The sequence below is a fragment of the Uranotaenia lowii genome, chromosome 3 (genome assembly GCF_029784155.1).
Source record: "Uranotaenia lowii strain MFRU-FL chromosome 3, ASM2978415v1, whole genome shotgun sequence".
Taxonomy (NCBI): domain Eukaryota; kingdom Metazoa; phylum Arthropoda; class Insecta; order Diptera; family Culicidae; genus Uranotaenia; species Uranotaenia lowii.
This window is the reverse complement of record NC_073693.1, coordinates 356,267,825-356,278,928: the sequence shown is the minus strand read 5'-3', so window position 1 is coordinate 356,278,928 and position 11,104 is coordinate 356,267,825. Positions and strand designations below refer to the sequence as shown.

Below are 11,104 nucleotides of genomic sequence, written 5' to 3'. Positions count from 1 at the left end.
CATTTTTGCCTTTTTGTCTTTCGGTCTTTTTGCCTTTTTGCCGTTTTGCCTTCTTGCCTTTATGTCTTTTTTGCCTTTTTCGCCATTTTCGTCATTTTCGCCTTTTTCGCCTTTTTTGCCTTTTTTGCCTTTTTTGCCTTTTTGCCTTTTTTGCCTTTTTTGCCTTTTTTGCCTTTTTTGCCTTTTTTGCCTTTTTTGCCTTTTTTGCCTTTTTTGCCTTTTTTGCCTTTTTTGCCTTTTTTGCCTTTTTTGCCTTTTTTGCCTTTTTTGCCTTTTTTGCCTTTTTTGCCTTTTTTGCCTTTTTTGCTTTTTTGCCTTTTTTGCCTTTTTTGCCTTTTTTGCCTTTTTTGCCTTTTTTGCCTTTTTTGCCTTTTTTGCCTTTTTTGCCTTTTTTGCCTTTTTTGCCTTTTTTGCCTTTTTTGCCTTTTTTGCCTTTTTTGCCTTTTTTGCCTTTTTTGCCTTTTTTGCCTTTTTTGCCTTTTTTGCCTTTTTTGCCTTTTTTGCCTTTTTTGCCTTTTTTGCCTTTTTTGCCTTTTTTGCCTTTTTTGCCTTTTTTGCCTTTTTTGCCTTTTTTGCCTTTTTTTGCCTTTTTGCCTTTTTTGCCTTATTTGCCTTTTTTGCCTTTTTTGCCTTTTTTGCCTTTTTTGCCTTTTTTTGCCTTTTTTGCCTTTTTTTGCCTTTTTTGCCTTTTTTGCCTTTTTTGCCTTTTTTGCCTTTTTTGCCTTTTTTGCCTTTTTTGCCTTTTTTGCCTTTTTTGCCTTTTTTGCCTTTTTTGCCTTTTTTGCCTTTTTTGCCTTTTTTGCCTTTTTTGCCTTTTTTGCCTTTTTTGCCTTTTTTGCCTTTTTTGCCTTTTTTGCCTTTTTTGCCTTTTTTGCCTTTTTTGCCTTTTTTGCCTTTTTTGCCTTTTTTGCCTTTTTTGCCTTTTTGCCTTTTTTGCCTTTTTTGCCTTTTTTGCCTTTTTTGCCTTTTTTGCCTTTTTTGCCTTTTTTGCCTTTTTTGCCTTTTTTGCCTTTTTTGCCTTTTTTGCCTTTTTTGCCTTTTTTGCCTTTTTTGCCTTTTTTGCCTTTTTTGCCTTTTTTGCCTTTTTTGCCTTTTTTGCCTTTTTTGCCTTTTTTGCCTTTTTTGCCTTTTTTGCCTTTTTTGCCTTTTTTGCCTTTTTTGCCTTTTTTGCCTTTTTTGCCTTTTTTGCCTTTTTTGCCTTTTTTGCCTTTTTTGCCTTTTTTGCCTTTTTTGCCTTTTTTGCCTTTTTTGCCTTTTTTGCCTTTTTTGCCTTTTTTGCCTTTTTTGCCTTTTTTGCCTTTTTTGCCTTTTTTGCCTTTTTTGCCTTTTTTGCCTTTTTTGCCTTTTTTGCCTTTTTTGCCTTTTTTGCCTTTTTTGCCTTTTTTGCCTTTTTTGCCTTTTTTGCCTTTTTTGCCTTTTTTGCCTTTTTGCCTTTTTTGCCTTTTTTGCCTTTTTTGCCTTTTTTGCCTTTTTTGCCTTTTTTGCCTTTTTTGCCTTTTTTGCCTTTTTTGCCTTTTTTGCCTTTTTTGCCTTTTTTGCCTTTTTTGCCTTTTTTGCCTTTTTTGCCTTTTTTGCCTTTTTTGCCTTTTTTGCCTTTTTTGCCTTTTTTGCCTTTTTTGCCTTTTTTGCCTTTTTTGCCTTTTTTGCCTTTTTTGCCTTTTTTGCCTTTTTTGCCTTTTTTGCCTTTTTTGCCTTTTTTGCCTTTTTTGCCTTTTTTGCCTTTTTTGCCTTTTTTGCCTTTTTTGCCTTTTTTGCCTTTTTTGCCTTTTTTGCCTTTTTTGCCTTTTTTGCCTTTTTTGCCTTTTTTGCCTTTTTTGCCTTTTTTGCCTTTTTTGCCTTTTTTGCCTTTTTTGCCTTTTTTGCCTTTTTTGCCTTTTTTGCCTTTTTTGCCTTTTTTGCCTTTTTTGCCTTTTTTGCCTTTTTTGCCTTTTTGCCTTTTTGCCTTTTTTGCCTTTTTTGCCTTTTTTGCCTTTTTTGCCTTTTTTGCCTTTTTTGCCTTTTTTGCCTTTTTTGCCTTTTTTGCCTTTTTTGCCTTTTTTGCCTTTTTTGCCTTTTTTGCCTTTTTTGCCTTTTTTGCCTTTTTTGCCTTTTTTGCCTTTTTTGCCTTTTTTGCCTTTTTTGCCTTTTTTGCCTTTTTTGCCTTTTTTGCCTTTTTTGCCTTTTTTGCCTTTTTTGCCTTTTTTGCCTTTTTTGCCTTTTTTGCCTTTTTTGCCTTTTTTGCCTTTTTTGCCTTTTTTGCCTTTTTTGCCTTTTTTGCCTTTTTTGCCTTTTTGCCTTTTTTGCCTTTTTTGCCTTTTTTGCCTTTTTTGCCTTTTTTGCCTTTTTTGCCTTTTTTGCCTTTTTTGCCTTTTTTGCCTTTTTTGCCTTTTTTGCCTTTTTTGCCTTTTTTGCCTTTTTTGCCTTTTGTGCCTATTTTGCCTTTTTTGCCTTTTTTCCAATTTTGACAATTTTGACAATTTTGACAATTTTGACAATTTTGACAATTTTGACAATTTTGACAATTTTGACAATTTTGACAATTTTGACAATTTTGTCAATTTTGTCAATTTTGACAATTTTGACAATTTTGACATTTTTGACAATTTTGACAATTTTGATCATTTTGACAATTTCGACAATTTTGACAATTTTGACAATTTTGACAATTTTGACAATTTTGACAATTTTGACAATTTTGACAATTTTGACAATTTTGACAATTTTGACAATTTTGATAATTTTGACAATTTTGACAATTTTGACAATTTTGACAATTTTGACAATTTTGACAATTTTATCAATTTTGGCAATGTTGACAATTTTAACAATTTTGGCAATTCTGACCATTCTGACAATTTTGACAATTTTGACAATTTTGACAATTTTGACATTTTTGGTAATTTTGCCAATTTGGACAATTTTGACAATTTTGACAATTTTGACAATTTTGACAATTTTGACAATTTTGACAATTTTGACAATTTTGACAATTTTGACAATTTTGACAATTTGGCAATTTTGACAATTTTGACAATTTTGACAATTTTGACAATTATTACAATCTTGACAATTTTATCAATTTCGGCAATGTTGACAATTTTAACAATTTTGGCAATTCTGACAATTCTGACAATTTTGACAATTTTGACAATTTTGGCAATTTTCACACTTTTGACAATTTTGACAATTTTGACAATTTTGAACATCTTAACAATTTTGACAATTTTGACAATTTTGACAATTTTGACAATTTTGACAATTTTGACAATTATTACAATCTTGACAATTTTATCAATTTCGGCAATGTTGACAATTTTAACAATTTTGGCAATTCTGACAATTCTGACAATTTTGACAATTTTGACAATTTTGGCAATTTTCACACTTTTGACAATTTTGACAATTTTGACAATTTTGAACATCTTAACAATTTTGACAATTTTGACAATTTTGACAATTTTGACAATTTTGACAATTTTGATAATTTTGACAATTTTGTCAATTTTGACAATTTTGTCAATTTTGACAATTTTGAAAAAATTGACAGATTTGACAGTTTGGACAATTTTGACAATTTTGACAATTTTGACAATTTTGACAATTTTGACAATTTGGACATAATTTGACATTTTGCCTTCGCCAAACGTTAGAAGCAGCTTATCGGAGCAATGGATTAGATTTGAAATTGACTCAAAAATTTCACAGTGCCTGGTTACAAAACCCAACGCAACCACAATATTCAAGGATTTTCACCCTGACCAGTGTGTTGTAACGAAACGTCATCCTTTTAAGAGCTAGAAAAAAATAAGGTACGAGAAAACGGGAGTGATGCGGAACGCACCACACCATTCTTCAACACCATTCACCGTCGGATTTGTTGCTCCTAGTTTTGGCAGCTCGAACAGATTCAAAAAACCACATCTCCTTGTCCAATCGACCAACCAGTGTGCCAGGGTGTGCGGTTTTGGTTCCTTGTATATGGCTAAACCTACCCCACACTTACAGATCGAGGAAGCATGATTCTTTGTGGTTAAACTATTCCGGAAAAGGCGACGGGCATGACTGACCAGGCACCACCAAAACGAAAACCACACCACAAGTCAGTCAGGATCAATTGATGACGGGGATGGAAGCAGGAAAAAAAACAATAGTAATGAGAGGAACTGAACCGAACCGGACGACAACACAGCTCCGGAGGAAAAATTGTCCTCATTTATTTTCCCGCTGACCCAAGCATCGAAGGTTATGGCGTTGCTTAAGAATTAACTCAGGAGGAAAGGGATTTTTCTTTCGGTATTGGAATTGTTTTCTTTTTCTGATTAGAAAGGGAATGTTTTCGGAATTTCAACTTGATTTAATTGGCAGTTTGGGACTTCAGTCTAAAATGATGTGAAAAGTGATTTATTTCTTGGCGGTTTTTTTGTTGTCTAGTAACAGTACTTCTTAAAGCTCTGGACATTGGCTAGTTCGGCGTAGTTTCCGGCAAAGAATCGAGCGTAATCCGGCTGGACACAGGTAAAATACTGGCGGAAGGCCACAGCTTCGGCGCAAGTTCCCGGAGGTTGTCTCCTGCGACGGAAGCAGTTCTCCAGACGTCCTCGGAACGATTCGTAAGTTTCACAACGACCCAGCTGGGTGTACAGGTTGTCCACCAAAATGCCCTTCTGATCGCTGTAGACTTTGGTCCTTTTGAGGGCACATTGGATGGTACAGTGAGCAGCCGGGCAATCCGGGAAGATTTCACCATCATCTGAGCAGAAGTTCAGCGACTGGAATCCGCAGATACCGATGCAAGTGTCCAGGGCATCAATCAGCTGACAAACCGGAAGAGGAGTGAAACTTCCGGTACAGGTTCCTGTTCCACTGGTGCAACTGCTGCATCCACAAGAGCTCGACACATGACCAGCTGCAGGAGCAGAATCCCCGAAAGGTGCCAGAGCATGATGATCGTAGGACATCGTCGAATGACCGGCCAAGATGTCCCTAATGTGCCCCCGGAAGCACCGCAACGAGTAGTAAGCCCTAGCACAAACATCCAAAGGGTCGATGATGGCCATCTTATGCTGGATGCACTGTTTGGTTTGCTGCTCACTCAATGGGTCCAATTTGTACTCCAATCCACACCAGTTGGTTCCATTCTGATCGTTCCAGACATCAAAGACCAGCCCAACACATCGCACAAAGCACATCGTATCCCGATCCGGGGGGAAACTAAACTGGTTGTACTGGTCCAACCTAGACTCACAAATTCCCAAGAACTTCACACAATCGGAGGCCGCCTTGTAGTACGCCGTAATCGACCCCTGAACGCCACCCATCCAAGAGGGAGCAAAAACTAGAACCACCATTGATATCAGAGACAGGTAACGGTTTGTCATCTTCGAGTCGTGTTTAGTTAGTTAGCTGCTGTGTTTGTTGTGCTAATGCATAATTCAGTAGTAAACAAACAGACTTTTATACGATACTTTCCCCGGAACGGTGGCACTGCGCTAGATTTAGGCTGGAGGCACGTAAGCTAGAACACACGACTTCTTTCACAAGACGAGGACTGGTAGAGGAAGTCTGTAAGACCGGCGCACTTTCTAAGACGAGAATACAGTTGATGCACGCTTTTCCTGGAATATGCGCTTTGGGGAAAGACTTTCATCATTGTTTGTCATTTTTCGATGAAACAATTCTTTAAACAAGTGACAGGGTCGGGAAAGTTAAACAAACATTTTAACAAAATAATTTATTTAATATAAACATCCTAACTTAAATATCGTCATTAAACAGCAACGCCTCAGTATGTGGATCCGGTTGCGAGGCCGTGCAGGTCTGCCCCGTCGAAAGCAGCGCCTGTCGATTCCTGAGGGTAAACGCATTGAAGTGCTCCCGGAAGCACAGATACAGATTCCGGTAGGCAGCCGTACAGTTATCCTTGATCAGCGGCCTGTTCGCTTCGATGCAAAGCCTAGCTCGGCTCTTGAACTCTTCCAGGGGCTGGTGTTCGGCAAACAGATCGTGGAGTCGTTCCAGATACGGTCCCTCGGTATCACTGTATAGATCCAGTCGGATTCCCAAGCAACGGAACAAGCATCGGGTTTCCGCATCATCCGGGAAGATTCCTTGCTTGTAAAGTTTGAGATGGTTCCCTGGAATTCTCAGGATTTTCGAACAGGTGATTTGCGCTTTCACAAACTTTTCTGGAGTTAGCTTTTCGGCAACACTGTTTCCGGGGGTGGGATGATCTTGTTTCCTCAGGACACATCGGAACGAGTAATAGGCTTTGGCACAGGCATCTGATGAACTGCAGGTGGCCACTTTTCGTTCAGCACAGTGCAACACCCTCTGGGTGAAGGCAGCTGCGTCACATCCGTTTGGATAGAACTGCCGAATTCCATCCACCTGAAGACCCTTCTCATCATCCCAGAACCCCAACATGATCCCGGCACAACGGATCATACACATCGTATCCCGATCCGGAGGATATACGCTGATGTTGTACTGGGTCAGACGGTTTTTCGAAATCCCCAAATACTCCACGCAAGTCGCCTGAGCATTCAGCAACGCTTCGTTAACTAGCGCCTGTGATGGACAAACCAAAACACCCAACAAGGCGACCGTCGTAATCCGAACCCAGCTCTGAGCCATCATGTTATCTAATGTGCGGACACAACCCAACAAACAACTGATGAACTACCAGCGATATGCGGTCACTTTTATAGGTCGGACCTCTGTATTTGATTGATATCACGTTTTCGGAAAAGTTTTCTAACCAACCAAAGCTACCTTCTTTAGCAGTTGGGGTTACAGATTCTTGGGTTGTTCAAATCACACGTATATCTGATGTTATGTTATGTCATCAACAACGATGTTCTAGTTAGGTGGCACGCGGCCAAACCAAAACGAAAAATCTCGCGATGTTGACCATGTGATATAACAGCGTTTGTTGCTTCCTGAATGCGATAGAGGGAGATTGGGGTTGTTAGGCTCACAAAATTGAATCCTAGATTCAGACCGAGACTCGAGAGATCGGGAAAGAGTTTAAGATCAAAATAGAGAATTCAGAATACTGAATTTACATAACTGATTTAGAACAAAGAAAAATTTGAAAAATTACAATCCGAAATAAGGATTAAAAATTCAAAATTCCAGAATTTCAATCTACGACCCAGACAAAAAACAAACAACAGTTTTTTTTTTCAAATTTGAAAAATGATAAGACTTAACTTACTCAGCTCAATGCAACAAAGAGAAAAATCGAACTTTCAAAACTTGGTTGTAAAGCGTAGTTCTTTTAGAAATGGGACAGTTACGAATGCGTGTATCTCAAAAACCGTTCGTTTGATCGAAATACTTTCTATGAAGAAAATGAAGATAATGTTATGATATTTCATGAAAAAATTTCAGAAAAATTAATTATCGTTTTTTGTTAGAGAAATTTTCATTTTATTCTTGGTATCTCCCGTTGGCCGGCGCACACTTTTTTCAGTCATTGTATTGATCAGTTTTTCCAACTTATATATCGTCAAATCTATATTTGAGGTGGCTTCACCCTCCTTCTTCGATTTCTGATACTTTTCGGTCCAATACTTCTCTTTTAAAAGAAACTGGAAGCATTTTAGTGGATACAGTAGTTTCGAAATGATCAAATTTGATTATTTTTGACCACATTTTTGAACGATTTTAATGGAATTTCTTCTGGCAAAATCTGACAATAACGAAGTAAAACCATCATAAGATTGAACTTGAAGTAAAATTGGTTAGTATAAATCATAGGTTGTGGATGGTATATACAAAATTACTCTTTTTAGGCTTTTAAAAACAGCGAAAACCAAAGTTTTATTTTGAAATTTTTTGTTTTTTTTTCGCAGGAGCAGAATTTTAGCAAATCATTATAATTTTAACCAAATAACCAGCAAATACATACTTTAATATGCTCGGGATCTGGCATCGAGCAGACATGGTATAGGATTCAAACGCTGGAATTTGTTTAAAATAGAGTATTTCATAAGTTTTGTCGTTCATCAGAAATCATCTGTCCCATAGCCTCGGTACCGGCTTTACAGCTTACGAGCTCTGGACCTAGCAAAAAATGGTTGTTTGAGGTTAAGTTCGAATGAGTCATCACTAGGCAACACTTTCAGCTTATCGAAGAAAATTGTTTTGGACATTTCACCGATCTACCCTTAGTTTTTCGCTTATTGAAAATTAAAAATGCTAGTATGAGACTTGACTTCCCTGATGACCCTCAACCGTAGTTGCCGATCATGTGCTTCACTCCAATGCTTGATTTGAACTTTGTGGACATTATTGACAGTGTTTGCATACTTATCCACCACAAAAACTCAGTAATTCTTTGAATAATCAACGGTTTTGTCAGCTATCAATTTGATAATGACGAATTTAAAAGGAAACTGTGCAAAATTATTTTTTTCTTTTTCTCTTGCATCGTACATAATTCAAAAACGCGTAAATTTTAAATTTTGAAAAAAAATAGGTCGAATAGTACTTTTTACAGGCAACAAAATGCTGTCAAAATTTTGAATGTCCGATAACTAGCAAACGAGCTATTAGCAAATGAAAGTGTCCCATTTCTAAAAGAACTAAGCTTTAGAACTGTGAATCAAATAATTTTTCACAAATTTTGTTTACAGAAAAGTTAAATGAAATAAAATTTAAACTCAAACTTTTAAATACTAAAATAAGGTATCTAAATACAAATGTTATTCAGGAAACACACCAAAACTACAAAATTTGAACCATCTATTCTCAGTTATTCGTTCGGTTGAAAAAAAAAAAAATGAAAAGTTTTTTATGTATCAACATTTTCAGTGTTAGTATTGAAAATATTTCATCGAGTAAAACCACATAACTCAAACATAAAAAAGAGCGAGAACTGTAAAAGTCAAATAGAATAATAATTAATTAGGGGAAGAAAAGTGAGGTGGGGCAGAAAAGTTTTCAGGAAAAAAAAATTACCACGTGTGTTCGGTATCGCTGAAAATCGCTAGTTAAAAACTGAGTATAGTATGTCAACATCAAGTTGAAAAGTGAGTTTCTCGTCGATTAGAAAGATTCTTCAATATCTTAAACTAGTTTGACATCAGATTCTCAGGCCCATGCTATTAAAAGGAATCCGAGCAGCTAAAAATAAGCTGACTATCTTCGTTTGAGTTACGGTTCGCTAAACCTGAAATAGAAGATTACAAGGCTGCGAGCTAAAAATGTGGATTGTTGTATCTAATTATTCATTTATCTTTCTCAAACTGAATTTAAGTAAAAACCGTACTCTCAGGTTAAAAACGGATCCAAAATCCGCTTGATAGAAAAACGAATCAGGAATAAAAATTTAAATTTATTCAAGTTTATTATCCTTTTAATTAAAATGAATAAAATGCTCTTGAAGTTTAAAGCGGCTATACATCAGATCTTCTAAGAAAATTTAGCTTTGGCCACTCATTAGAACACTAATTTTTATCATATATTTTTCAAATAATCATCATAGGGAGAATCGCAGCAAGCCGTGCTCAAGAATGAACGTGTTTTTCTGACGTCGCGTTTTTCTCGTTTGTTTCTTTCGCGATTAAATAAGGTGATATTTGGATTTTTTTAAATATTTGTCCGAAAAAGCAGCAGATAATGGTTTGAATTGGATATGAGTGTCATTAATGAAATCAGTGAAGTGCATAAGCCCAAGTTCCAAGTGTTTGAAAAAATGGGTGTTGGTGTTACGCGCTCCGGACGGAAAAGAACTGCTCAAAAGATTACACATCGCTAGGGACGGAATAAGAGCGATCCAATGGATTTACAAGATAAGTCAATTTTTTATTGAGTATTTTTAACATTTTGATGGATATTTATTATTGTTAGGCTGTAAATTTGAGAATTCACGACGATAAATTTTCTTATATCTGTTTGAGTTATTGTATGGAATATTATGCATGCAGAAAAAATACAAAATATGAGCGCCAGTAATCAAAGCAGCTTTGCCTACTAGCGACACGTCGCATACGTCGCGACGTTGAAATTAATAACGACGCATCGCGCGTTTCCTAGGAAATTTGAAGCATGCGATTGATGACCTAGGGAAAATGTACAGTAAATAACGTGAACAAAATCCGAGTACTACATTGAAATGACAGAAATCTCGCTGCTAAAAAAGCGTCGCTAGTCCTACTGTCGCTATTCGGTTTGGTGCTATACACATAATATTTTACTTGAAGAGTATTACCGTGATTTATCTGAATCGATTGCTTCCAAATTAGGCTTGACTTGACACGTTTTCCAGTTTGTATTGTAAAAGACGTTTTAGTTTCCTTCTATTAAAATTTTGCTTTTTTAACGTCGCGTCGCGACGTTTCAAAATCCGGACTATTAATTTAAATCGATCTTGCGAACCTTTATTTATGCGACACACATTATTAAAAGTGATAGTTTGTCTTACTTAAAAAAAACATAAAAAGAGGAAGCTATAATCATTCTTTTTGTAAAAATTGCCATGTTTTCCTTTGTGTCTGAAGTGTGAAGTATTCTTTAGATTATTCTCTGTATTTCATAATAATGAGTCTTCGTTCAGTTGGACAATTACTGAACAAACCAAATTCGATAAAATTAATTGTAAAAAAAGTTAAATTTTCGAAATTTTATATTGAATGGTGTAATGGTAGTGGTTGAATTATTTTTTCGTCGTTTCGCTTCCGGAATAGCTAAATGAATATGAGGCAAAGATTAGAATAGCATTGATCAATTTTCAAAAACGACTTTTATCAATTATCACAACCGACAGCTGATTTACAAATTTTAACCAAAACAATGAGACTCATGTTAACACAAATTTCATTTTAATTTTACTTTGAAGTATTTTCTGTTTTTTTTTTCATTCAAGGGTCGTTTTTGAAAATTCATCTATATAACAGGGATGACAGCTAGGAAGATAAGTTAGCTTAAAGAGTATATTAAAAAATGATTTTTATGATAATTGCATTATTGCATTACTTTTCTCTTTCAGACAACTCCAATGTCTTTTATCACTGCCTCATAGATATATGTAGGAGTTTCTTTATGAAATATCTAGGAGCATAGGAGGTGTAGGAAAAACGATCGCACCATTACCAAAATGGATCCTGATCAATAAAACCTT

General features: G+C 36.0%; 2 protein-coding genes across 2 annotated transcripts; both read right to left on the bottom strand.

Moving 5' to 3' along the window:
• Positions 1-4,406: 4,406 nt before the first annotated feature.
• On the bottom strand, positions 4,407-5,584 carry LOC129753975 (uncharacterized). The gene has a single exon (XM_055749829.1). It carries the CDS (start codon positions 5,355-5,357, stop codon positions 4,407-4,409), a length of 951 nt encoding a protein of 316 aa, XP_055605804.1. The 5' UTR covers positions 5,358-5,584.
• Positions 5,585-5,731: 147 nt separating this feature from the next.
• On the bottom strand, positions 5,732-6,663 carry LOC129758627 (general odorant-binding protein 45-like). Its single transcript, XM_055756166.1, has one exon. The coding sequence runs from the start codon at positions 6,613-6,615 to the stop codon at positions 5,734-5,736; it is 882 nt and encodes a 293-aa protein (XP_055612141.1). The 5' UTR covers positions 6,616-6,663; the 3' UTR covers positions 5,732-5,733.
• Between the last annotated feature and the right edge of the window lie 4,441 nt (positions 6,664-11,104).

Excerpts from the sequence above, each read along its gene's own strand:
- LOC129753975 (XM_055749829.1), bottom strand. The coding sequence starts at position 5,357 with ATGACAAACCGTTACCTGTCTCTGATATCAATGGTGGTTCTAGTTTTT.
- LOC129758627 (XM_055756166.1), bottom strand. The coding sequence starts at position 6,615 with ATGATGGCTCAGAGCTGGGTTCGGATTACGACGGTCGCCTTGTTGGGT.